General features: G+C 50.2%; 11 protein-coding genes across 11 annotated transcripts; 5 read left to right on the top strand and 6 right to left on the bottom strand.

Moving 5' to 3' along the window:
• Positions 1–1,346: 1,346 nt before the first annotated feature.
• On the top strand, positions 1,347–4,408 carry N7443_006984 (DNA-directed DNA polymerase POL5; the record flags this gene model as incomplete). Its single annotated transcript, XM_056887040.1, has 3 exons — positions 1,347–1,700; positions 1,757–3,445; positions 3,497–4,408. The coding sequence occupies 3 exons, from the start codon at positions 1,347–1,349 to the stop codon at positions 4,406–4,408; spliced, it is 2,955 nt and encodes a 984-aa protein (XP_056740689.1).
• A 1,796-nt stretch (positions 4,409–6,204) lies between these two features.
• On the bottom strand, positions 6,205–6,966 carry N7443_006983 (uncharacterized protein; the record flags this gene model as incomplete). The annotated part of the gene is made up of 2 exons (XM_056887039.1): positions 6,205–6,636; positions 6,757–6,966. The coding sequence occupies 2 exons, from the start codon at positions 6,964–6,966 to the stop codon at positions 6,205–6,207; spliced, it is 642 nt and encodes a 213-aa protein (XP_056740688.1).
• A 777-nt stretch (positions 6,967–7,743) lies between these two features.
• Positions 7,744–8,100, top strand: N7443_006982 (uncharacterized protein; the record flags this gene model as incomplete). Its single annotated transcript, XM_056887038.1, has 1 exon — positions 7,744–8,100. The coding sequence occupies one exon, from the start codon at positions 7,744–7,746 to the stop codon at positions 8,098–8,100; it is 357 nt and encodes a 118-aa protein (XP_056740687.1).
• Positions 8,101–9,511: 1,411 nt separating this feature from the next.
• On the top strand, positions 9,512–10,983 carry N7443_006981 (uncharacterized protein; the record flags this gene model as incomplete). Its single annotated transcript, XM_056887037.1, has 2 exons — positions 9,512–9,943; positions 10,003–10,983. The coding sequence occupies 2 exons, from the start codon at positions 9,512–9,514 to the stop codon at positions 10,981–10,983; spliced, it is 1,413 nt and encodes a 470-aa protein (XP_056740686.1).
• Positions 10,984–12,433: 1,450 nt separating this feature from the next.
• N7443_006980 (uncharacterized protein) lies at positions 12,434–13,658 on the bottom strand (the record flags this gene model as incomplete). Its single annotated transcript, XM_056887036.1, has 5 exons — positions 12,434–12,641; positions 12,715–13,190; positions 13,241–13,305; positions 13,365–13,401; positions 13,449–13,658. The coding sequence occupies 5 exons, from the start codon at positions 13,656–13,658 to the stop codon at positions 12,434–12,436; spliced, it is 996 nt and encodes a 331-aa protein (XP_056740685.1).
• A 437-nt stretch (positions 13,659–14,095) lies between these two features.
• N7443_006979 (uncharacterized protein) lies at positions 14,096–15,052 on the bottom strand (the record flags this gene model as incomplete). The annotated part of the gene is made up of 1 exon (XM_056887035.1): positions 14,096–15,052. The coding sequence occupies one exon, from the start codon at positions 15,050–15,052 to the stop codon at positions 14,096–14,098; it is 957 nt and encodes a 318-aa protein (XP_056740684.1).
• Positions 15,053–15,421: 369 nt separating this feature from the next.
• Positions 15,422–16,027, bottom strand: N7443_006978 (GNAT family N-acetyltransferase; the record flags this gene model as incomplete). Its single annotated transcript, XM_056887034.1, has 1 exon — positions 15,422–16,027. The coding sequence occupies one exon, from the start codon at positions 16,025–16,027 to the stop codon at positions 15,422–15,424; it is 606 nt and encodes a 201-aa protein (XP_056740683.1).
• Positions 16,028–17,033: 1,006 nt separating this feature from the next.
• N7443_006977 (MOSC domain-containing protein) lies at positions 17,034–18,101 on the bottom strand (the record flags this gene model as incomplete). Its single annotated transcript, XM_056887033.1, has 1 exon — positions 17,034–18,101. One exon carries the CDS (start codon positions 18,099–18,101, stop codon positions 17,034–17,036), a length of 1,068 nt encoding a protein of 355 aa, XP_056740682.1.
• Positions 18,102–18,502: 401 nt separating this feature from the next.
• Positions 18,503–19,381, bottom strand: N7443_006976 (putative pyroglutamyl peptidase type I; the record flags this gene model as incomplete). The annotated part of the gene is made up of 2 exons (XM_056887032.1): positions 18,503–19,174; positions 19,271–19,381. The coding sequence occupies 2 exons, from the start codon at positions 19,379–19,381 to the stop codon at positions 18,503–18,505; spliced, it is 783 nt and encodes a 260-aa protein (XP_056740681.1).
• Positions 19,382–20,151: 770 nt separating this feature from the next.
• N7443_006975 (cytochrome P450) lies at positions 20,152–21,972 on the top strand (the record flags this gene model as incomplete). The annotated part of the gene is made up of 6 exons (XM_056887031.1): positions 20,152–20,376; positions 20,434–20,550; positions 20,598–20,700; positions 20,752–20,820; positions 20,868–21,476; positions 21,533–21,972. The coding sequence occupies 6 exons, from the start codon at positions 20,152–20,154 to the stop codon at positions 21,970–21,972; spliced, it is 1,563 nt and encodes a 520-aa protein (XP_056740680.1).
• Positions 21,973–23,724: 1,752 nt separating this feature from the next.
• Positions 23,725–25,707, top strand: N7443_006974 (uncharacterized protein; the record flags this gene model as incomplete). The annotated part of the gene is made up of 1 exon (XM_056887030.1): positions 23,725–25,707. The coding sequence occupies one exon, from the start codon at positions 23,725–23,727 to the stop codon at positions 25,705–25,707; it is 1,983 nt and encodes a 660-aa protein (XP_056740679.1).
• Between the last annotated feature and the right edge of the window lie 995 nt (positions 25,708–26,702).

Raw genomic sequence — 26,702 nt, 5'->3', positions numbered from 1 at the left:
CCCTGTTGCCCGGGTTGCCATGCCGGACGGAGTTTATTCTCAACATATATCGACCGACCTCTATGCGCCCGGACACATGCATCGCCATACATCATACATTCGCCACAACTAATCCTGTGCTCCGCAATTCTACCTTCCTGCAAATCCGAATCATAATCTTCCTGCAATGTGTCAGATTATAGGAGTATTTTCCAATGTTGCCCGGCTGGAGATGGGGTCGTGGGCACGCCCAATTCGATAGCTCGGCGGGTGTCCGGACAACCCATGGGGAATAGGGAAGAAGCATCATCGCCTAGGTGGATAAGGCAGCTGGCGTGACGGTTCTAGTGATGTCGGTTTCCGGATCTTCATTTTTGGGTGACGAAATTTCGGTGGGCTGTTGGATTCCAGGCTTCCCCTGAATGAGGCATTCAGGAGGACTGGTCAGATTTCGGGCTGGAATGCGGACTACTCATCACCTTGGATGTTTGCTTTGGCTAAAATACGGGATTTCGAAAGTGTCGATAGTTGAAACTTTTGTTCTTTCGGTCTGGTACTTGTATAACTGGGTTATGAGTTTCGTGGTTTTGAAGCTGGGTGAGTTGACCGGACAACTTGGTTGTCCGCAGCAATTGACTGATACGAGGACATGATGAATTAATTTGTGAAGCGCTGTTTGCGTTGTCATATGTGAGATTTAGGGGCTACAGGAAGGTGATGCTGGACGTGTGACTTTAGATGTTACCTATAGTTCTCGAGGTCTGATGTTGGACTTGAGAAAAGGAGACATTGTAAGTGGGTCTCGATGGCGGTCGTGGTTATCTGTTCGACTTGCTCGCGATGTTTAACAGTAGCTTCTTGAGAAATGAATCAGAAGATGTCAGAAAGATTCTGATAAGAATATTTCAAGAATCAAGGCTTGAAGAAGTTTTGGAACGTCCAAGTGAACATTAAAACGTTATGAGGTCTGTTCTATATCCCTTGCAAGTCCACCTGGGCATGGGTAGGATATATTTCTAATCCATTAGACTACATTCACCTCCAATTGCGCCACAACGAGCATTTCGAGAAAAAATCTTTATCAATTAGTATCTTATGCCCATCTTAAACACAAACCAACCAATAATTTTCCAAAGCCCCTACAACTTCCCCCGCAATGGAGGTCGACAGATCAGCCCCGTCATCAAAATCCTTATCGGCGTATCGGAGTACGCTAAACCTAAAAGAGCAACCGCCTCCCGAATTTTCTGCGCCCTCGTGAGCAATGTCCAACGGCCAGGAGCATCCCCTCGATCAGCTTCAATTCCGAAGCCACCCCCTTTGATCGCCGAATTGCAAGCCAATTGGTTATCAGACCCACCTACAAAATGGGCTTCAAACGGCGCCGCGAGCACTACAACGTCGACACGAAGCTTGTCGAGATCTATGAGGACCTCGCCAGCGAAAAGGATGAGATCCGCCTGAAGGCTGCTCAGGGCCTGGTGTCGCAATTCACACCCGATAAGGAGCCTTCAGATGACCAGATCAAGAAGGTCTTGCTTCGACTCGTCCGAGGTCTTTGCAGTCCCCGCAAGGCTGCGCGCATTGGGTTCTCGATCGCCTTGACGGAGGTCCTCACGCAAATCTTCTCAGTCAAGCGCGAGGACTCGGACATTACTATTGAGAATGTTCTCAGTCTATGGGAGAGACAGACCAACGCCGCTGGTGGTGAGACGGGCCAGGTATGTCGCGATAAAATTAGGAGCTGTGAAGTCTTGCTAATCCAGTACGCAAAAAGGAACAACGCGACCACCATTTCGGCCGTCTCTTCGGTGCCGAAGCGATGATCAAGTCGAACATCCTCTTCAACCCTTCCATGCCGTTCACACACTGGACCAAGGTCATTGAAATGATCTTCGAACTCGCCCAGAAGAAGCCCTGGCTCCGCGAGGAGTGCGGTTGGATTATCTACCGCTGTATATACGACCTGTCTGCACGCGACATGGATGTCAAATTTGTGGAGGCTGCGTTGAGCCGCCTGTGCGAGTACAATTTGGCCGCGACCCCGGAGGGTGTTGCGATCTGGCTGGCTGCCAGGGACATGTTCCCCAAGGCCAATTTCCCCAGCAAGACTTGGAAGCACGACGATCCTCTGGATCACAAGGAGCGCGGCAGTCTGTCCAAGATTATGAAGGAGTCTTCCACGGAGCAGGAGGATGGTAACAAGGCCAAGTCCTCTGGAGTGTGGAACTCCAAGCTCCACTTTGCCTGGGAAGCTGTTCTGTCGCGTACCAGCGATGAAAACCCGAAGTCTAAGAACAAGCATGCTCGCTTGAGCTTTGCCGATTTCTGGCTTGAGGTTGTGGACAATGGACTCTTCGCTTCTGCCTCGTCCGATGAGCGCAAGTACTGGGGTTTCCTTCTCTTCAACAAAGTTCTCAACGAAGGCTCCCCAGAACACGCTTCTCACGTTTTCACCAAGAATCTGGTCCGCTGCCTGATGAATCAGCTCGCTGTTGAAGACCGCTACCTTCACCGCATGGCCGTTAAGGCCTCCAAGGCCATTCCTGCCCGCGTGTCTAGGGAGCCCAGCTTCGCTGCATCCGCCGTCCGTGGCCTGATCCAGACCAGCGGCACGCTCAATTTCGACCAGGCTACCAAGACAAAAACTGTCGAGAAGATAGTGTCCGAGGCCAACCGCGAAGCCCTTCAAGAGATCGTGCCCATGCTCGAGCAGTTCCTCAGCCGCCCCGGCACAACCGACGAGAAGTTCGCTTCATCTAACCGCAACTTCGTCGCTCACCTTCTCCTTTCGATTGTGCGCTCGAAGGCTACCTCCGGCGACAAGGACTCCGAGGAAGACTGCCAATCCGTCCTCGAGCAGATCCTGTCCACCTTCGTGCGCTTCGCCTACTTCAAGGGTGATGGTGCCCGCGAGCTGGTCCCCGAGCCAGCCTTCACCCAAGCGACACAAGAACTTCTCAGGAACCGAATCAACTCGTCCTTGAACAGTCTCCTCGCATCTCAGAAGTATGCCTCAACTATCCCCTACGCCGTCGTGCGCCAGATCCGCGACGGAGCCAAGTCCGAAGAGTACGGCAAGTTCATTATCAGCATCGATGATAAATTGCAGGCCTCTGTGAAGAACGCGTTCAAGGCTCTGAAAAAACTTTCCAGCAAGGAGAAGAAGGGCGAGGCTTCCAGTCTTTCTGCTTTCAAGCTTCTTTACTCTATGACCGTGTTGCAAGTGTACAGTGGTGATGCCGACGCCGTGTCTATGCTGGATGAGCTGGAGTTCTGTTATACCAAGTTTTTGGGTGACGAGAGCTCGAAGAAGGAGGATACTTCTGATGCCTCTGATGCTTTGGTTGAAATCTTGCTGTCCTTTGCTTCGAAGCAGTCGGCTTTGTTCCGCCGTATGAGCGAGCAGGTGTTTGGTGCCTTTGCCGACCAGGTCACCGAGAATGGATTAGAGTCATTGATCTCGGTACGTATTTGTGATTCCGATGATGGCATTTTCTTTCTAACTGAGTTATAGATCTTGGAAGCTAAAGAGAGCTTGGCTGGCCAGCAAGAGATGTTCGACCAGGATGACGGTGAAGATGTCGAGGAGGACGATGAGGAGCATGACCATGATAATGACAAAGATGAGGACATGGTCGACGTTGACGAAATGGACAGCGATGTCGAGGTCGTCGAGGCAGGCGAAGGCTCCGAGTCCGAGTCTGAGTCCGATGAAGATGAAGAAGAGGACAACGAAGAAGATGCCGCCGAAGTCGCCGCCTTCGAAGCCAAATTGGCCGCCGCCCTGGGCACTCACCGCGCAGACGACGACGCCGCCGACTCCGAATCGGACGCCGACATGAACGACGACGAGATGGACCAGGTGGACGAGTCCCTAGCCAACGTTTTCCGAGCCCGCAAGCAAGCTGCCGACCAAATCAAAGACAAGAAGGACGCTCGCGAGAACATGATCAACTTCAAGAACCGTGTGCTCGACCTGATCGAAATTTACGTGAAGAAATGCCACTCCAGCCTTCTCGCCCTGGATCTACTCCTACCCCTTCTCCGCCTCGCTCGCCGCTCCTCCGTCAAGCAGATCGCCGGAAAGGCTAACAGCGTGCTCCGCGAGTACACCAAGCTGTGCAAGGGCAATGCCGTGCCCAATATCAACGGCGACGCCGAGCCAGTCTGGGAGCTTCTCCGCGCTATCCACAAGGAGGCTTGCCACAGCGGACCTCCCGCGCACGCTGCTGCCTCCAGCCAGGCATCTCTGCTCATTGTCAAGGTTCTAGTTGCCGACGACAAGGCCTCCATCTCAGACGTGGTGGACGTATACGCCTCAACTAGAAAAGAGCAGCTGCGCAGCACCAAGTGCCATGTGCAGCCATCCTTCTTCACAGAATGGAACAACTGGTGTGTATCAGCTAGCAAGCAGTTGAAGAACTAGAGGAGCCGAGAATGTACATAGACTTGAACAATAGCCTATACTAAAAAGCCAAGTCATTTCAAGTACCACGGAAACATCCAGACCCACCTTACGGACTTATTCCACTATGACATTACCTTAGAATAAAGTCATATCCTTAATATTATATAGTTTTCGAGTAAGAAAATAAGTAGCTTCGCGCCGCAAACGCTACGCGAAGGCAGATGCGTGCTTGTAAGACTAAATTAATAGCCTAGAATAACGGTCTATCCGTACGAGAAGCACTAGAGCTACAGCGGGGACTAACGCGATGATGCGCAAATGTTGATATAATCATTTTATTCCCAGCTCACAGTACTAATGCCAATAATGGCGTATTCCCGATCAGGATGTTTGTAGGCGTCTTGTGTACATCGTATGACCGAGACTGAGTAGGAGAGAGCTGACTATGACTGCTAGGAGAATCTGGCTCCGCCCTTCGGTACATGGAACTCCTTTATACAGCTGTACGAGATCTGAAGTCATCTCTTGCTTACTTGCATGATTTTGTCGAAAAGAAAAGAGATTGAATATAGCATGTAGGACCCCCGTAGCAAACTTCCAATGCCCTCGTAGGAGTATCTCATGCATAGCGAGACTTTCAAACGTAGGTGACATCTATATCGACGGCGGAAGAAGTTGTTGGATGCGTCTGATGTGAAATAGTTTATCGGAGTACGAATGACTGAAATATAAGTATACGGCCGAAGACCCTCGAGAGACTTTCCTTGGTCAGACTCAATGCTTCGAAGCCGTCCCTGACTAATGAAGGCGTATCGTTTATCTACTGGAGTTGACTCATATTGATTCGTGAATCTGGGAAGCTGAATGCTGTCTCATGCCGCTGGAAACGCTACGACATTCCATGAATTCCATTGAATAATGATATTTGGATAGGAGCGGGGAAGCTCACGAACCAGTTCGATTACAAGAGGTCCACATCTGTACCATCGTTAGACGTCCATGGGCATCTCGAACACGCCAATAGTCATAGATATTTGGAATCACTGACATGGAAATAGTGAGATAAAGGACACGATCAATTGTGAAGCTAGTGGTCATCCAACAAGTGAGTACTCTGTCATCTGTTAACTTCAATAATTGGGAGGAAGTCTATGGTTCCAATTCCCCAATAGATTCTTGTAGCCTAGCGCCAAAATAATCGTCAGCTTTGTCGTCGAACGCATCGGGAAATTTCTAATTAGAGGTTCAGGTGGCACGCAATTCAATAACACAAGGTGAAGGTGATGTTATAGTGGGTCTCGACCCGATCCGAAAGGGTAACACAATGCGAGCAAAATGATCTTGGTTGAGACATGGAATTCCCTTCAAATAGCGGGAACGACTGGCGTGTGAGCCGAGGATGAATTGTATTTATCTATGGGATGATCTCCTGCGGTCCGCCTTACCTGTCGCGTCTCGATCATTCTGCTATGTCTTGGACGCGACCGACATGCCGCGTGCACGGGATTGCCAGAAATGGGACGCCGAAATCTTGTTCTCACTTCGGAAAAACGATGATTGACTTTTATTCTACGTCCTCATATCAATCATAGGGTCCGGTTTGTTGTGGTTGTATCTACGGTACCCCAAATGTTGTGGACGCTATGGAGGTCAGCGCTATGACGTCGGACAAGACTATAGACAAGGTGGAATCCACATTATTCGTTGAAAGCCAAGTGAAACCTCAGAGCTAGGAATGGGGACTTGACAGCTCGCAAAATTGTAACACAGTGCAATTAACGAGCTCCAAATTTGACATTAAGCCAAACGTTGCATCAGGATTGAGCCACCGTTCGCTTGAGTGTGACTTCTAGTGCTTCGGCACCTGGAGGCAAATCGGCCCCGTTGTCGTGTCGGTCGAAGTAAAGTCTCCAAAGACCTGGGCCATCTTCCAAACCTAACTCTTCAGCTTTCTTCTCGTCATGCGGAAGTCGCACGGCTAACCAGCCTTCCCAACCCTGTAGTGTTATTCGCTCTTCATCCTGTGTCCAGTCGAAAGGGCCACAGATATTTCCCTCAGTATCTTGTTTCCCTCCCCATCGCATCTCATGGGTCTGCGAATCCAGATAAATCCAGCGGACAGTTGGAGGTGTTTCGCCTGTGATGGAGACGAAGCCTGCTGTGTTGCCAGGAGAGAAATCTGGATATTGATAGAAGCCACCATGTAATGGAGAAAGTTGCGGGCTGGGAGATTTGGTAATGTATATCTGGATTTCGGTTAGTACATCACAAGCAATCTTGACCTAAATGGCCGATACACAAAAGTAGATACAAGTCAGTTAGTCGTCAAGAAAGTGACGTGCCTTTTTATCTGCTCCCAAGAATACTTTGGCATTATGAGTTGCCAATCCCTGTTGCGGTGATCCATCCAAAGGCATGCACTGCACCGAAAGGTGACAGCGCTGTTGCCGCGCACTCTCACGCCTGCGCTCTTCATGGTTCCGGGTGCCCTTGGAGGCCTCATTCACTCCAATGATCGTTGGGACCATTGCCGTCATCATAAAAACACCTAATACTATCTTTGTGTAGAGTATCATGCGGTGTGCTCATTGAACAGAGAAATTGGTCACGCCCGTAATCCATAGCTTGATCTCGAAATCCTTCTAATAAGTTTTCGGAAAGGCGATCTCGTCGGCTTGACCTCAGGCCCAGTGATGGAACTGGGTACGTCCACGTATCTGTCGTAACAAAGGTCTCCCGGTCAATTTGACGCAAGAGATCACAGGGTTTTAATATCAGGTTTGGTAGTGGTAATAATCCACACTTCCTAAGATTACGACCCAGTGGTTGGCTACCAAGGTGCATCATCTATGATAACACGAGATGGAAGTTCCAATATCCGCACACGGCGAGTGTTTTTCGGCCCCGGCAGCTGGAATAACCATGCGTCTTTGGTCGCTCCACAGAAACAAACTTTAGCATTGACTTTGGGATTCCGGGAGTTACCTCTAGATCCATATTGATTTGTGTCACTCGCTGCGTTCACCATTCTCATATTTGAGGGCTCCGGGGAGATGCGGACATACCCCATTGCAAGGGATCAAATATATCTTGCCCGTTCTTTCAGCTCAAACGTCAAGCAAAATAACCTTTCATCATACCCATCAATCAAATCTTTATTACAGCCTATTCAGTGAGTTTCATGTCCATTTACTTGCTGTATGATCAACCGAAAAACCTAATACAGATGTCCCATTCTTGCAGCTTTTACCCCAAAGCCACAGATTACGAGCACAAACATGGGCGACCCTATCCCAGCATTGAGGTACATTAGATCTCAGCTCTTTCTATACACTCTCATTTTACTGTTCTATATGCAACAAGACCCCTCTTTCCAAGTACCAAAGGCTAATCGGAGAGTCGACCGGTGCAGTGGCGTCACCACCGGCCTTGGCAAAGGAAACCGGAGGGGCCGCCAGGGCTCAGAAAGCTCGTCTTCGAGCAACGACCCCATCGACAATCTAGTGGACCTTGACACTATGGCTAATGGAGGTCAGCTGATTGGACCCGCCGCCGCTCGTGAACTGGACAAGCGAAATGATAAAGACAAGGAGGTGAAGAAGAATGATAACGGCAGCCTAAATATCAAGATCCACTTGGATCTGCATGCCAAGGTGAAGCTAGATTTGGAGGCTGACTTGTATGGAGATATCGTGATTGGGCTATTGTGATTGAGATGAGGATCTGTTGCTACCTTGAGCTGAGTTGTAAACACGTTGCAATTATGCCAATTGCAAGCGTAAACCATGGTTGACGTCAAGCCCAGTGTCTGACCGCCGTATTTTACGGCATAGCGAACATTAATTTCTCTCAACAGCTACAAATCCCTCGTGATAGAGGAAGTCTAAGTCCGCCATAACTGGGTTGAGAAACATGCCATGCAGGCAGATGCAAAGAATAGAGAGGATTGTCTTCCAGTTGCTATTGGCCTTAGTAGGTCCAAGGGGTACGGAGGCAGAATGTACGTCTTTTACAAAGGACACATTAAGTGCCACAAAACTTCAGAAGACCCGAAGACTGTCGATATTAGATGTGAAATGAGGGAAACGCATGCTACTTTGCACTTAGTTCTCGACTATGAGGCTATGAGGTACCTGATCCAGCACGGATGTCATCCGAAGGTATGGGAGATTTTAGCAACATGATTTATTTCTGAGCGATTAGTTGCTTTTTGTTTCGGACAAGTGAAGTTATTGCTTTACTAGATATTCTGCGTATATAAGGCAACCGATAGAACAAGCCTAGCTACATGAAGGCATATTTGATAGAAATGCGGGGAAAGCAGTCGAGCGTCGGACAGCCCGAGCGCAGAAATAGACATGTGTAGCGAGTCTGTTACTGGCGATGCTAGGAGCCAGTAACGGGCCAATATCATACTACGGTTAATTGCACCATACTTGCTACAGCTGAAGTTCTTGCTTCGGGTTAGAATACCCGGAGAGAGTTAGACGAATGACTGCTTCGCTCTTGAGACCATCACAAGAGCCATAGCGGCAAGACCGAGCTTTGGCTCATCGTACGCACAGAGAATGCCCAAGTGTCATCCAATGCCGGATATAGGGGCACAGAGAGCTGTGTGGCGCCACAGAAGTAGAACATTGTCGGCATGGCCGAGATAGGGTTTCAGCAGACACCGAGGGGTCAGACCTGGTTCCAAAGAACTTAAACCAATAACGAGGGAACATACGCGGCTTACGAGATCACCTGGACAAGTGATTCGGAAATCTAAGGCGAGGGAGTTTGGAGCCGACGCTAGCGCGTTCTTCAGCTGCCCTCATCTGCAGGAACGGAGTTGACGAAGTTGGGGCAGTTCACGGAGCCGACATGTGGGGCGGCCCGTCCCGAACCACTCACATGTCCTACTATGTGATGGACAGAGTAGATTGTAGGCAAAATAGCCTACGGGGTGAACTAGGAAGTCGTGCGATTTGAGCACTTGTTACCGGGGCTGGAGACACCGGCATCGAGGAGGTCCACAATTATATATAGAGGGCTAGTTCCCGTCAATTCTTTCAGACAGCAACGACCATCACGAAAGCCCTGGAGCCCTTGAAACTTCATCCATTAGACAGAAACATCACAATGGCACCTTCCAAAGTTACTACAATGTCAGCATCCTCTCCTCTGCCTAGGAAGCGAAAGGATCGTGCTGACTCTCCTAGCAGCTCCAATGACACTGCCAGTGTTCCGGCAGCACCAACCAAGACCATCCAAACTACCAACGGCACCAACGGCACCAACGGGAACGGCGTCTCGGCTTTGAAGGCAAGCAACGACGCAAAGGAACTTATCACCCACAAGCCCGCCTTGAATGCCAAGTACGATGTGTCCAAGAAGACAGAGTCTGTAGGCCAAACCGTGGCTCGCAACTTCGATTGCGTGAAGCATGCTCGACCAGCTGGATTTCCCGAGTATCTCGGTGCCCTGCCATTCCCTCGTGAACTTAAAGGGTTGGTTGCCTGGACTGATGCCTTTGTCGAGCGACTCGGCTGGGTGGCCATGCAGGAACAAGAGGTTAGAATCGCCCGAGTCTCCAGTGATCTATCCTCCATGCTAACAACGGCCCCTCACAGGAAACTGCTCGCCGAGAGCGCTCCCTTGGCCGTGCCAACAGAGACATCGAGCTTCTAAGTGACCGTAATACGGAGCTCAAGACCAAGCTGCACCTTTCCACTGACGAGATCCACAAACTGAAGGGCAACAACGCTAGGCTTGATAGCCGCAACAAGTTCCTTGAGGGACAATGCAAGCGTGACAATGATCATATCAAGGCCCTCACGAAGAACATCTCAGAGCAGGGGTCTAAGATCTGTACTTTGACCCAGGAGAATGAGAAGTTGAGAACTAGCGTGAAGAGTCTTGAGGTCAAGATCCAGGAGCTCATTGATCAGCACACGGGAGATGAGGCCTCTCGCAAAGCCTTGACTGAAGGGTTCGCGGAGTGGAAGAGGCTTGACAAGGTCCATGATGACAAGGTCAATGCGCAAGTCGCTGACTTGCAGAAGGAGCTTCACGCCGAGAGAGTTGCCAAAGCCAAGGCCCATGAGGATCTTAAGGAGGCAGTGGCAAAATACGCAAAGCTCGAGGGCGAAAATGCTCACCTGGAAACATTGCGCGCAGAACTTGATGTCGTCGTTAAGACCATCCGTGAGCAGCTAAAACAGCTTGAGGCAGGCTTGGCAGCTTCGGAAGGGGAGAAGGCGACACTCAATGCGCTGCTGCACGAGCTGAAGAAGAAAGAGGAGAGTGCTCAAGTCGAGATCGAAAGCCTCCACGGCCAGCTGCACGATGCTAAGCTCAGCGTTGAGGCTGCCATGGAGCAAGTTCATGCCGCTAATGAGCATGCAAAGTCTCACTGGGGAACTCTCCAGACCATCCGTATGGATGGCGGTTGGCTGCGGACTGACGAGAAGGATGCTTGTGATTTGTTCTTGAACGATCCTATTATGTGCAGCCTCCCTGTCTCTAAGCCTGTTGTCGCGCCCATGAAGACTGTGATCGAACGCTTGCCTGAGTCTCAGCCCGCTGCAGATATCGAGAACCCCTTCAACTGAATGAGACTATTGATTGGGGGATTGTATCCTGGCTGGAGACGTTTAAAGCGGTTATGCTAAGCTATGAGATGATCTGTATCTTGTTCCCTTATATTGTCATTTCTTTTAATTCTCTTTATTAATTTCTATCTTGACTTGTCTCAATGAGCCCGTTATAATTTCTTCAAGCATCTTGCCGTCATATAAGTGACACTATATGTAGAAGGGAGCCTTTACGCTACACCAAAGAGCCCCTTTGAAAACTGAAGATCACAGCCTATATAGGGTAATCACTCCTCACGTGCAAATTCCCATATATGAACAAGATGTGTCATGAAAGAAAAAACCTTGGAAGTAAATAACTCAAGTCACTCAGCATACCTTGGCGAGTACCTAGCTGAAAAAATGCAGATAGCTGTGTTTCAAGATTCAAAACACAGCGTGTGAATGCTACGCGTTGCTAATTAGCTATAGTAGATCGAGGTTTCCAGGCCTACAAAGTCTCTTGACAGACAGAAGCAAGCAATCTTCTGGAGTTACTATCCAGCCCAGGCAGTGAAAATAGAGAAAGGGGAAATGTTAGCTAGTCGACCTTGGTCTTCATTAATACCATGGAAATCGGCTTGGAGATTAATGCCTCAGCCGATCTTTCTACTGGTAAGGGGCTGGATACGAGGACCGGGCTGATTCACCAATAGTTGAGGTTACGCGTAGATGCTGACTTGTCGGAAAACATGAATGAATGTCAAGGGCTCTGCAGGCCTCATGTGCATGTGTCGGCCCTCCCCTACCCATAAAAGGCTTATTCGGGCACCTCTTTCTCCGAGTGGTTGACACGACCCTGTGAACACCTGGCGCAAGACTCATGGCAGATGCGAGAGACAGCCGGTAGCCTGAAGCTTGCGTATGTCATTATTCGAAGTCCGCATATAAGTGCACACCCTCGCCGAGGACAAGGAGGTAAAAGGTCTTCTTAACACGAACGCTAAGAAACAAGTACGGGAGTAAAAAAGCATTAAGAAGACCAAAAAAGGTCCACTGAAGCGCTGATAGGGCTTACCAGAGAGCGGAAAGTCACGGATCCACAAGCAACCCTGATGGCTTGCCCGAGTTAAGTGAGCTCATACGGGAGTTTTATAGTATGTTTCCTAGTGTATTTGGTGAAGTCAAGACGGCAAGCAAGTGCGGCTGTCCGATACTCGATACTTCGCAATGACTGTCTTATCACACAGGTCGTCCAAACTCTGTCACTATCTAAAATCTGATGTCATCCAAACAAGCGATCCAGATTGAGACAATAGAAGACATGTCTCCATTAGTCCGATCTCTAGAGATTCCTGGCAAAGGGAAGAGGAAATATCAATTGTGATACGGGAGTCCGTGGCTAGACGACCAACAGGCGGTAGATTCAATTGTTGGCATGATTCGCAGCACACACCCATCTTTGCCAGTAAGAAATCTCATGATCTAGTTAAGATTCTTGGCTAAGTATTGATGGCAAAGTGTGTAAAAACAAACTTGCACTCTCCGCATCACTCGGCCGAAGACTCGGCCGCGAAAATCCATTGCCCCGCTGTTTCTCCTCCCTCTTCTCCCGTCGTTTCCGGCGAACCTCAGTAAAAAGCTTATTGATAGCCGGAATACACGTGCATATTAAACCCAATCCACCTTCCGCACTACTACAATCAATCGATCAATCAGCACAATCCACAGACCAGAAAACCGAGAATCGAAACCCGGGAAGAGACTTACTCGCAGAGCAATACCCTCATGAAGCCATCCACCTGATTATTAGCACCCAACTCCATAATAGCCAGTGACAGGCGGTATATACTAAATACAATCGCGGTACTACCCGCTCCAAGGATAGCAATGACATGCAACTTCTTAGAAACAGACATATGCATAGTCCAAGTCAGAGCGATAGGAAATATTAGAATAGCCAGATCGGTAATGACGCTGACGACGGAGTCAGTGACAATAATGGCGGACCGGTTTAAACATGTACCGTCGAGGCGGCCGACTTCCCAGTACAGGCGGATCGGGTTGCAGGTGAAGATCTTGATGAAGAGAATTATGGTGTAGTATAGTATGATAAAGATCAAGAAGGCGTAGAGTGAAATGACTTTTCCGCGGTATGGGCTCCAGAGCCGAATGAAGATGTAGATTAGGGAGGTTTTGACGCATAGGACCATTGGGATGTAGAACACTGTTGCTATGTAAAATATCTGATTTCAATCGTCAGAGTGGATCTTTGAAGGAGGCTGGGTGGTGGTACTTTGTATTTCTGTTCAATGTTGTCGCTTTCCGAAGTGGAGGAGACTTCCCCGCCGGAGTATGTGTCTGGATCATGAGTTATTAGCAATTATCCTTGAACCGGGAGGTGAAGGTAGGGTTCGTACAGAACAGAGTGCAAATAGAATGGCCCACATATAAGACCTGTTGTTGTCAGTGACGCATACATTGAGTTGTGAAGGTAGTCATACCCATGCGATATAACATGTTACTTCAAGGATTAGCAGAGATATCGACAACATGGAAGGAGACACACCATCTTCAATACCGACTTGGTGGCGCAACTGGAACCTGGAAAAAGCCCGCAGCGCGATTAAAGGCGAAATAATAGCGAGGGAGAGAATCTGCGTGACCAGACTGATAGTGCCCAGGTGGTTGCTCGCGTGCATTGAGTTGATCATAGTCGGGAAGCGCCAAGACCATCGTCCTATCGAATCGCCATGGAGCACAACAAGCCGACTAATAGATATTGGAGCACCTTGACTGGATTCGAGATAGTACTTTTGTCATGGAATAGATAATGGCCATCTTGATGACCAAGACAAGATCGCAATGAGACGCTTTCAGAGCCGCAAGGGGTGATGAGGTCATCACGTGTCCTCCAAGGGAAACTTCACCGCCTTCATCTAGTGAATCAAAAGCGAGATCTACTGGGCAGAAATATTACAAATTGTACGAGTCAGGTCTGTCTGTGCCTGGCCTCGCTAGGGAAGGGTCTGGTGGCTTGCGGCGCCGAAGCCATCCATTGAATATGTGAATCGGCACCAAACCTATGTTCTAGATCATGTCTTCAAAGTAATACAAGCATGCTTAGTAAGCTTCTCCTATGATTCATTAACTAATGCAACCAAGGCGCTGACAAAGCCCAAAACAAGATCCTCGAACCCAACTGCTTCTCCGCAAAGTCCAAAAACTCATCCCTAGTAAACTGCTCTCCCGTTTTCGGATTGATAGCCGCCAGATCAGGCTCCTGCACCGCAACAACATTTATCGGCACCTGATCCCGATACTGAGACATATATGGATAGGCATTATTCTCCATCGTCTGCTTGTAGGGAATATCATCAGGCCCACCAACGCCGACACCATTCGCTGCAAAGAACGCGAACGAATCCGACAGGTAGTTGTTCTCGTTGGCCCAGCCGCACGGCCAGAAGTTCACGTACTGCACGACGTAGGAATGGTTGAAAACGCTGGCAGCATAGCGTGCGTTGTCGAGGGTTCCCTCGAAGTATTTCTGGCATGTGTAGCCAGATGCGTTGTTGGATTGGACTTCGATTGCGGTTTCGGGGAGGTTGAAGCCGTAGACCTTGTCGTCGAAAGCATGAGCCATGGCCTTTAGGAGGCGCTGGAATCGCTCGCGCACGTAAGGATTCCATTGGGCGGTTGCCCAGCCACCCGGGACGAAGTTGTTATCGCAGTCATCTCCGTCGCACTGGGGCACGCTGCCGTTGTTGTAGATTGGCCTGTGCAGATACTTGGGTACTGGATTATTGGCATTGCTAAAGGTGCGGTCTTGAATTTGGACCCAAAGATGCTTGCCTCGGGATTGGGTGCGAGTGAGGTCGTTGGCGATAGCGGAGAAGTCGTATTGGTCTCGCTGAGGCTCAAGGGATTTCCAGGTATAAAGGCTTTGGACTCCTTGAATCTCGGGACGCTCCAGGAGAGTGAGAGCCTCATCGTCAATGTCGCTGGTGTAAAGCCATTGAGCGATTGAGGAGTTGGAGGTGGCTCGGACTGGAATGCTGTTGGACAGCAGACTTGCTAGCAGAGGAAGACCCACTCCTAGCTTCATCGTCGTAGTTTTGGAGAGTGGTTTCCAATCTTGACTTGAAGGATAAAATATTCAAATTGAGGTAAAGACAGTTTATTTATGGCGAAGAAACAAGAGCATTGTGACGGACCCTGAAAAACTCCCGATGTAACTTAGGCCCACACTACACTTTTGACTGTCAATCCACGGTTCCAGGTCCATCAACACCAATCTGATTGAGAAGATTCTGAAACATCCGAATCCCAATCCACCCGAGAGTCAGACACACCCCACATCGTTAAGACAGTCAATGGAGAACCGAACTATGAAGAGTTGTGCTAATTCTGTGCATAATAGCGGGAGTGGCGCGTTTCAATTCTTCCCATGTTCTCGTGCATAGTCCACCAAATACTAGAAAGACTCCAAATCATCCATCCGAACAACCCATAGAAGATCATTCCCAAATTCATCAACGACTCCCTCTATTGTTTCCGTAACCAACCCAAACTTCTTCTCCATTACCATCCTCATCGGTATATTCTCAGAATAACTCCCGATTCTAACTTCTGCAAGCCCTAGCTCACACAACCCATACTCAAAAACCATCTTCAAAGCCTCATACGCAAACCCCTTTCCTCTCGCAAACGGCTGAAGCACAACGCCCGCAGCACCAGCACGTGGTCCTTCGGGTTGAGTCTTATCACAAGGCCCTATCCACCCCAATCCCCCAATCCCGATCGGAGTATCGCCGTTCCAGATGAGAAAATTGAGGTGTGTAAGAGGGTGTGAGATAGTTGTCCAGCGGTGGGCGATGCTTTCAAGTTCTTGAGTGTTGGCGTCGGAGATAGATTTGTCGAATTTGGAGTTTTCTTTGTTCTCAAGGATATCCAGTAGGATTGAGGTTTCAATTATTGTAGGGACGCGGAGGGTTATGTCTTTTGAGGTGGATTGGAGTTTGAAAGAACGGTCGCCTGGGTGGCTGAATAGTTTGTATGAGGGGGTGGTTGGGACTTGCATGGTTTCAAATGTTAACAAGTGATTGGTATCTTGAACTTTGGTTCCATTCCAAGACTACTTGGAGCAACTGAATTATATGAAGGATAACTAGGCCCGGTGAGGTTGTTTTTAACGACGTCGAGGTGATAGATGGAAGAGGTTGGGAGTGACTCAACGTGACTCGACTCTAGCGCTGATCTATTCAACCAATCAGGATAGATTAATCATGAGATACCCCGGTAAATAGAGAAACATACTGGTACGTTCTCGGTCCCGATAGCGGAGCCATGATCATAGGCGTGGCAAAACCGACTTGGCTGCTCAACAATATCCGACAGGACAACCAGGATCCAGAAGATGGGACTGACTAAAAGAGCAATGAATGCTTTGTACCGCCCAGCTCATTTGATACATACTCACCAACAATGGAAAAGCAATCCATTGATGTTATAGAGAATAATTTTAGGGGCAAGAAGTGGATATTGGCCCAGTGAGACGAGGGCCTTGAATTGTGCGAGACGTTCTGAGTATGAATTCTTGGTTTAGAGATTAATTTGCATGGCTTGAGAGGTCAGTGATCTGTCCAAGCCCTTGGGGTCTACTTGGGAAGCGAAGAGTAGATGTGAAGTCATTTACATAAGGATTGTAAAAATATCTGGGGTATTTGAGGCTTTTAAAGTGATTCAAAGGAATTGAAGACGGGGGCTCTCCTGTATTATGATGGTCTGTGGCAAGAGTCGTCTTCAACCGTTGTTGAAGCTCTTTGTTGGAACGTGTAATATGGGACAATGGCTGGTTCATCATGCTTTGTTATATACTTATTTTGATTCAAGATAGTTATCGTCGAACATTCATTGAGGCGATAATGGTTATTTTTCAAGTTCCTCTCCTAGTCTGTGGCCCGATAACATTCCAAGGTCAGTTTTTGAACCTCCGAGTGACATCCTTGGAACAACACAGCCGCGTTAGAACGTCCACAGCCATGTGAAATATGAACTCCTCAATTTCAATTTCCTTTTTGAACCCCTTAAAACCCCTTGATATACCGATGCTCGCTCGTCTCCTCAAGCACCTCCAACCTCATGCCCACCTCAACAACCCCCTCACTGCGCGGCGCACTCAACATCCCAAAACACGGCTTGTACTTAATTCCCTCATCAACCCTTCGATAACTAACAAGCATATCCCACGGCTGTTTCTTATGCTTTACCGCCGAGTCCGGATCTACATTCGGCACCTGACACCTTGCACATCTCGCCACAACATCCAGATCCAGCGGTTTTCTATCCCCGCTAATTCGAACTGTCTTCCACGAATCCTCGCTCCAGGGCGTCTGGCCTTTGATGACGATATTAGGTCTAAACCGTTCAACGGTAATAGGGTCAACGCCTGTGCGACGGAGACGGTTGTTAAGTTCGGAGAGAGATGCCTCGGAGGCGATTAGAATGGGAAAGACGTCTGGAAACCCGGTTGTTTGGATCCGGCCCAAAAGGCTGGGGTCGCCGTTTCCTTTTAGAATGCGGGGAGTTGGGCCTTTGTAAACCAGTGCGACTGGACGGCCTAGGAATGCGGAGAAGGGGGCATTGATAGACTCGTTGTAGATGTATCCATCTGTATCATTGTCCCAGATCTTGACTGGGGCGATAGTCGTGTTGCTTTTCAACCAGTCCAGACTCGGATGGCACGGTATGCTTACGGTTATCACGCTTTCAGAATCGACATCTGGGATCGTGATGATCAGATCGAGGCCATTGTCGCTAAGAGCGGTGCCAATGCGCGTCATATCGGGGATCTGACGAATCGTCAAGAACTCATTTGTCTTGGCATCGACGAGCATCCAGCGACGGTCGAGATCGAGGCCATGTTCTTTGAGAATGGTTTTCTGGACCTCGAAGCCGCGGCATGATTTGATTGGGTACATGCGCAACGAGACTATCTCGCTGGATTGCCGGGACCGCCAGAAGCGTAGGCCTAAGCGTGGGAGGATTGTGGATTGGGCAGTGTGAGTCCATCCTTTTAGTTTGGGGAATATGATGATTGGGAGAAGGATGAAGAGTCCTAGTACTAAGATCGAGACGGGGGTTGTCTCGACCATTTTTGGATGTTGGGAGGAATAAGAATTGAGATTGATAGTTATATTATCGGACGTAAAGTTCTAGTTCGTTTTCGATTGATAAGCGTTTTGCCGTGGGTGGCCGCCTCGAAGAGTTGGAGAAGTTGGGGATGATGTCATATCTGGTATAGTTGGAGAGAGTCTTATTGCTACACCGGTACGTGATGCGAACTTCTGGCGAGACCTGTGAATAATACGATGTCGAAGTGGATTGTGTCAACATAAAACGTGTATTGGATATCAGAACAAGGGATTTGAGAGAAACACCAGGCGTGCATGAATATGCGGAGAGAATGACAAGAAAATGCCAACGGCACCAACGGATGCAAGAAACGCGAAAATATCAAACAACACGAAGCCCAAAAAAATACACTATAGCCAAATTACGCAGAATTATTCTCATCGATCCAACAGGTTACCAGAGTCTTAATCAAAGCCATTGCAATATTCCGTCCCAGATCAATATCAGCATCTTCCGACGCCGCAGGAACATGCAGGAACACCACATTCCGATCCTGCTTCTCCATCATAGCCAGCGACAAACTGGTATAAAAGATAAAGTCACATAAATAATGACCCGGGTCCTTGGAGACGCGCAGATCCGTCTCCGGCGGAGCATGCGACCTCCATGTCTCCAGGAAATGGTCATTCGGCGGATACGCGCCCTCCTTACCAGAATCAGGACCAGGGGTCAGGGTAGGTGGCAGACCTAACTGTTTCCAGCGCCTCTCGCCATCCTCGTACCCGGTACGGCCGTTGATATCGGTGATATTATAGTCATCTCGATGCGCCAGCGACTCAACAGAGTAATATGGTCTCGGTGAGGCAATACCAATATGGAGCACAATATCAGGTCTACCACCATGCTGCGCAGCGTAATCTCTCAAAATGGTTGGGAGCGTTTCGCGAACGGTCGCATAAGCGACAGGGATCGGAGTGCGGTGCACATGGAGGGAGACGCGGCGGTTCGCGCCCTTGGGGCAAGGGAAGGCGAAAGAAGATGGGAGGGAGGATGCGATCAAATAGGAGGCGTTGACGAGGTTGGTCTTGAAGGGCTACATACACGAGTTAGTTGGCTTCAACCTTGAGGTTGAGGTTCTCGGATCGGATTCGAGTTGGATCCGGACGATCACTGGGGTGGGGTCACATACGCCGAACCCTGTTATCAGCACTGAGATCTCGCTTGGTATGGGCTGGGGCTGGCCTGGGCTGTCCACTGGGGTTGGGTGGACTGAGGGTGCCGCGGGGCCGTAGTCTCCCATTTTGTCAGGTTAGGTTATAAGGTAGAAGTGTTTCAGGGTCGAGAGGTGAGTTGCCTCCGTGGGAGGTGACTGAATGCGGGGTCTTGGCGCTGCATGATCCATAGCCTAATTGTTCCTCTTCAGCTGTGATTGGTGGTTAGAAAGTATGGTATAGCTGCTATTGGGCCGGCTCTCGCTCGGATAATTATTCAGCTGCATTTGCCCCGGTGACAAATGATATAATGTATGGCCGAGATGGTCCTGGTGTGTAGTAAGGAATCCGGGGTACTTATACCGATATGGCCAAGTGACACCGGATGCGATCGAGGACACTTCCGTGCCAGTTCCATCTCGAGTCTAGCTGTTGTGATACTCAAATTTGACTAGCCCATTCCATTTATTCACGCTACAGAGAAATAGGAAGTCAGTGGATCCTAGGCGTCGGTCGGAGACGCAACTCTCGAGATGCCTATTTGGGCAATTCTCCAAAGATCGGCGCTCGTTTTCGCATTCGACGTAACCGAAGCGTAAAGCTTGGACTTTGTCCGTACAGATGTCAAAGCAGAATCGGAGGTTTCCCATCCGGGCTCTCAGACCTTTGTCACTGGATCCTACTAAGGCCCGGAGGGCCTAGCTTCCGATCGTCGTCTGTAGTTGTGCGCCAGGGATCCGCATCGGCTGGGCCACACCCGAGTAATCTACAAAAGGAGTGGCCTAACTGGCTCCTGTGTTATGCTTCTTTTAACTCCTTCCACATCTTTTTATTGCTTTGTATTTTGTTTTTGTTCAGCATGGCTGTTCTCACGGAGTTGCTCGACACTCCCTATCTGGTACAGGGTGTTTGCATCGCTCTGGTGCTCATCTTTGCGTCCAGCTTCTGGGATGATATTTCTGATGAAATCCCCTACGGACGTCTGCCGCTGGTGGGCAAGACTGGATGGGACCTAAGCAACCAGAAAGCCCGATCTCGTTTCACCAGTTCCGCACGAGCATTGATTGCCGAGGGGTTCGCCAAGGTACGGCAAATGATCCGATCTGAAGAGCATTTGCTGATAAATATCCATGGATGACAGGGCGTAAATGTTTTCCAGGTGATGGGCTCGACCAGACCCTTGATTGTTCTGCACCCGAAGTATATCGATGAGATCAAGAGCCACCCACACCTTAGCTTTGAGGGCGCCACGAGAAAGGTTAATTACATAGCCCGAATTCTCGGAACTGAACTGATTTCTATTAGAATTTTTTCGAAGATCGCATCCCTGGGTTCGAACCGTTTCACGCCGCGGGTGCTGGCAAGGTCCTTACTGACACAGTTCGGATCAAGTTGACCCAGGCGCTCGGTAGGACAATCTCGACTCCGGTGGTGCTCTAACAATTCTGATGTGTCTCAGGCTCTTTGACAATCCCACTCTCCAGGGAGACAGCTGCGACGGTGAAAGATGCCTTCCCTCCTTCGACAGGTATGCCGATAGAATCCTCATCAGAATTCCATACTGACTCGCTCCAGAATGGAAGACATACAACTTCTCCCATAAGGTGCCGTATATGGTAGCACGGATCTCAACGCTGATCTTCATGGGAGAGAAGGTCTGCCGTGACGAGGATTGGATCAATGTCTCGGTCAACTACACCATCGATGCCTTCATGGCAGCCCGCGAGCTGCGTCAGTGGCCATCCATCCTGCGTCCGCTGGTGCACTGGTTCATCCCGGCAACACAGAAGTTGCGCAAGCACCTAGCTGTCGCTCGGTCGATTGTCAACCGAGAGATCGAGAAGCGCGAGTTGATCCGTGCCAACAAGCTGCCGGATGACTCGCCTCGTACCCACGCCGATGCCCTCGACTGGATTGAAGAGTTGTCAGCGGCGTACAACCTACCCTATGACCGGTCTCGAGGCCAGGTGGGATTGTCCATGGCGGCCATCCATACCACCTCGAACTTATTAACAAACATCATGTATGACTTGACGGCACACCCGGAATATATCCAGCCACTGCGTGATGAGATCCGCACCGTTGCCGCCGAGGATGGAGTTTTCAAGAAGACCAGCCTGCTCAAGTTGAAGTTGATGGATAGCGTAATGAAGGAGTCGCAGCGAACCCACCCCGTGAGCATGAGTAAGTGCATTTATCCATTCCTGATAGTTATCCGAACGATCCGCTCACACGACCAGCCTCCATGAACCGACTTGCTACCGCAGAAATCCCCCTATCAGATGGCACCGTAATTCCCAAAGGCGCGACCATCGTGGTCTCAGCCCAAGTCAACGAAGACGAATCCATCTACCCCCACGCACACACCTACGATGGCTACCGCTTCTACAAAAAGCGGCAAGAACTCGGTAACGAGCACCGCTTCCAGCTGGTTACAACGACACGCGAGAGTTTCGGCTTCGGCCACGGCTTGCACGCGTGTCCGGGCCGATTCTTCGCTGCAAATGAGTCCAAGATCTTGCTCATTCACCTGTTGCTCAAGTACGAATGGAAGTTCAAGGAAGACCACGGGAGACCGAAGAACTTTGAGATTGGCACCGAATCCGTTACTGATCCGACGGTTGAGCTGTTGTTCCGTTCTCGTGAGCCGGAGGTTGACCTGGCTGTACTTGGAGAGTGAGGCGTCATCCGGGGTGATGATCGTCGGTACGTTCTGGGTCCCGGCCCCGCTTGGGCGTTTTTCCCCTTGTTTTCCGCGGTAACAGTATCGGTGCAGGTACATTATTTATTAGCAAATTTGTGGCTTCGGATCAAGGGCATATTTCCAAAATCTACTACATTGAATTGACAATATATGAATGAATTGATTCTCGTCTTTTTTGAAACCTTTCAGGTATTCCGAGGGGGGTTCGGTTCGTACATAAAGACTGTGATGGATACCCACGGCAGACACTGGGGCTTGTGTTTCAGATTCACACAAGCCTATAACTCGTGGTAATCAAACTTCAGGTCGTACTCTGTATTAGAGAGGACGAAGTCAAGCACCACGCACCAAGCCCAGATGTACAGAGTACAGAGTACAGAGGACCACGTTGACGGTAGCTCGTGCGTAAATACGGCGTACCGGCACACGCGTGACCGACGCGACGCGACGCGACGGGACGCGACAGTGGAGTCATTTTTCCAAAAGAAGTAGAATTGATTTCGAATCGCGGCGCTCACGAATAACGAGGCGGGGGGTCGAGCCGGCTCCAGCTTCACCGCACAATGGTCAAAATTAGATTCTGAGTCGGCTCCCATCCCTGCAGCGAAGAATAGAGCTACAAAACTACAGAGCTACAGAGCTTGATAGCTATAGATTATACTTCATGTACGGGGCGCTCCGTACATAAAGAAAGGAAAATCCTGATCCGCCACCTTAACCGCTGTATGCAAAGGTCATCACCGCCGCAGGAGTATCTCGGGAGGAGCAGCCCTTGCAGTTGACTCGGGACTTCACCTGGGGCGTGTACTGTAGGGGCACCAAACATTAACCGAGCCCACGATCGATGGGAGCTCCATCGTGATCAGCGCTCCAATGGGCTCTGGATCCCGTTGGATCCCCTCTGGGTCTCGCGGGATCTCTGGGTTCCCAGCCTCCCGCTACCGTGGCTACCTCCTACCGTGGGCGTTCTCGGCGGTGCTGTTCCCCATCTGTTATGCCCTCTGCAGCGTGCATCAAGTAAGGTCCAGTATGCGGCCACGCTCACTAGGAAGGACTCGAAGAAGATCTAAACAATAACAGAGCGTTTCCCGCAGACGTAGAAGAGGGACCGGTTTTTAGTTCGCGAGTAGCGCAAAGTCGCGGTGTCCACTTTTTACCTGGCAAAAGTGTACAACTGGAAAAAAAGTACAGTCGCAAGTCACAGGTACACCGCGGACGCCCGCACACACCCCTAAACTCCAGGTACCGGTGGCCCCAACGCCTCACTCCACGCCCAACCTCTCTTCTTCCCTTCCTCTTCACTTCTCTTCTCACTTTCCCTTCTCACCCACCCCCTCCCACTTCCACCCCTGCGAGCGTTCGCAGTCGTGTTTTCTTTTCTTTTGTGGTTTTTTCCCCGGTGATGACGACTTTCTCCATTCCCTCTTAGCTGGGGTGGAGCCGATGTGATCTGGTGATAATCCGATTATCTCTCAGTTCGCGCATTCCGCGCATCTGATCACACGCCAACTTCCGTTTCCTTCACCATCCGCTTTGCTCTCGTTCGATTTTCCTTCTTTCACTCACGACTCACGACCAATTCAACGACCCACGCGCTTTAACTTTTAAAGTTGCAGCCAAACCGACCAGACCACGTTCCTCCCGGGTCAGCCTCCCGCCGATATCTCTCACAATATCGAATTGACCAACCCTCCAACTTTGCGAGCGCCAGATCGCGAGCCCGTCACCATGGCTCAACGTCAGCTCTCGCGTACGCTCCCCAAGAACTTTACTTTCCCCTCTATCAGCGCCGACGGGCCCAAGACCCCCGAACGTCCCTCCGCCTCGATCGACGTTCCTCCCCCGCCGCGTCATTCCATCTCCAGCTGCCGCCTGCCTCGAGTTCGCGTTCGTTCCGGCACTGATGTCTGCGCACGGATGGATCTGGATATCTTTCGGTTCCAAGGTAACCAGGATGTCGCTCTGCCCTCCATCGAAGTGAACAATCAGAGCGTCGCGCCTGACGCGTCCTTTTCCGATGAACCCACCAGCGATGAACGCTTCCTTGCACCCCCGCGCCAGCGCATGGTCTTCAAGACACCTCCTGCACAGATTGCCGGCGCGGAACACGACGGCTGCGACACCGAAAGCCAGTGGCCGTCGTGGGATCAGACACCCGCCGCCTACAACATCTCCCGCCCCGACTCCGCCTGTTCAAACCACTCCGACTCATCTATCGAGTCAATCGAGACTTTTGCTTCGCGGCCTTCAGTAGGAGGAAGCTGTACGAGTGCTGAGAGCGACTTTGACTCCTATTTCCCTCTTGAGTTCCCCAAAGAGCCCGAGATGAGCTCTCCCACCCTGCCCAAGAAGCACAAGGTGATGCGCTCCCAAATGAAGGATAAGTCGTGGAGTCGCGAAATGGATAACCACTTGTGGAACACATATCAGATGTACCTGCAGGATCCTACCATGACTCCTTTCAAGATGACCCCGGGCAGTATCCCGCCGCTAGGCGTTACGTCTCGAGTCTCCCGCCGTGCCAAGAAGACCTGGGAGAAGAACCATCGCATTATCGGGTCTTACTCCACACAGAATACTGACCGGAGCGGTAGCTCTACTCCAAAAGCAGTTGATGGTGCCACCCAGACTGCTTGGCCCAAGTCCGATGCTAAGACGCGTCGACGACTCAAGCTGCTTTGTCGCCGCAAGTTCTGCATCATGCCTCATTACCAGCGCATGATGCAGTCTCGCAGCCCAGAGCCTGCTGCAGACATGCTCGGCGCGAACGCGGAATCGCATATCCGTGATTTCGCAGACAATAGCACTGCAGCTTACGGCACTCGCGACCTCGGTGTTTCCCTTATCTCCACGTATGACCCTACTCCGCTTGCACAGCTCGCTGAGACTCTTTTGCCCGAAGAGCCCAACACGGAATGGTTCAACAACCCGGTGCAAACTCCCTCTGCCAACCACATGCCTCCGCCCGTGAACCAGCACCTTAATGTCCACCCTGCTCACAACATCCCGCGCCTGGGATCGCCCTTTGTATACAATACCTGGGGACCTGGAGGCTCGGGCCGTCAAGTCCAAGATCTACCTCGCCCGGCCAGGACAATGCATGTGCCTGGTCGTCGTGCCCGCCGCAACACTCATTTGGTGGAGAGAACTCCCCGGGATTCCGATGACGTATTCTCCAGCGACATTTATGGGGATAAGGATCCTTCCGACACAGAAGTACAGAATCGGTTGGAGCATTATATGCGTGACAACAAGCTCCAAAGCGTGGGTCACGGCCGAGTCCGTGTACGCAACCGCGGTGCTACTACGAGTGGTGCCGTTGGTCCGCGGGATGTTGACCAGCTTTTCTCACCTCCTTCATCCCTCAACTCATCTCAGGCTGAAGAGACCACCCCCGTTGCTAAGCCGCCCAACCCATTGCTGAGCCTCCAGCAAGGCGAGAACATCAAACGACTGGGCTCACCTTTCAAACTGGATGGCGGATTCAAGCGTCGCGACGCCCCTCGCCGTTTCGTCCGACACGCACCTTCGCTATCAGACCCTTTCTTGACCGGTGGAATCCCGCCCTATCGTGGCACAGTGGCTAATCCATCTCCCATGGAGCAGGAGAAGCCCACTGGTCCATCACTGCAGGATCCCTTCGAGGAAGGACTTTCCGATGCCGAGCGTATCCGCCGGCAAATCCTTAACATGCCATTTGTGCGCCAATAGAGGCGCATTTCCGCTGTCAATTCGTTTTTGCGAGATTTCCCCTTTGCATAATGACCCCAACGACCGAGATGGGCGCTTTGTTTTCGTGCCAGCCCTTCTTGCAGCCTTTTATTTATGACAGCAACGGCCTTTGACGACTGTAATGATACGCTTGATGGCCCGGGTACCAGATCCAGCCTGGTACTGGGGCAACCCTGAAAATTTGCTTTTTCCACGACCTTCACCCTCCGAAGAGAAAATTGTGATGGGCCTTTCCTCCTGATTTTGTCGGTCTGCGCATATGTTGATCATTTTCAATTGCAACTTAACTCTTCCGCTGCTTTGATCACGGTCTCCAATGGACAGTCGACCTTATTGGGACTTACTCTCGTTATTGCCTTTATCCACCGCATCTTGTGATCATTGCAGCTTTGCCTTGATCACCAAGTGCCAGTTCACTCCCTTTCAATACTCGACAGAATTGTTTTCCTTTCTATCTCTGACCACGGGGCACCAGCCATAGCCTCAAGGCCAACAAAAGAACTCACCAAAAAAGAAAAACAACAAAAAACCACATACAAAACCACCAGTTTACAATTCTTCCGCCATCGCGCGATCCACTCCCTACATTTCCTTTTCACGTCTTCATCAACCACTCCACTCGTCTCACTTCACAATGACAAACGAGTGGAACGAAACCGCCACCGTTTTCTCTTCGGCCCCCGGAACCCCGAGACACTCCCATCTATGATATGAGACTCTCAATTCCATTCCCAAATTTGAAATATCACGCCCCTAAAAGAATGTGCAAGACGAATACATACGCAAACCCCACATAGACGAACCGCCACGAAACGACCGCCCATGACGTTGGCACACGACACATCATCCACATTCCTGAACGCAAGCGAGGTGTTTGGGTCCGCTTCTCCGTCGTTTTTATTGCATTCAAACCATCCGATTCCTTTCGCTCTGATTCTCACTCTGCTTGTAATCTGCATTACCCCCCCGCATAT

This window comes from Penicillium atrosanguineum (assembly GCF_028827265.1).
Source record: "Penicillium atrosanguineum strain IBT 20685 chromosome Unknown utg000005l_segment0_segment0, whole genome shotgun sequence".
NCBI lineage: Eukaryota > Fungi > Ascomycota > Eurotiomycetes > Eurotiales > Aspergillaceae > Penicillium > Penicillium atrosanguineum.
Note: the sequence above shows the minus strand (reverse complement) of the source record. Positions and strands in the feature narration are given on the sequence as shown.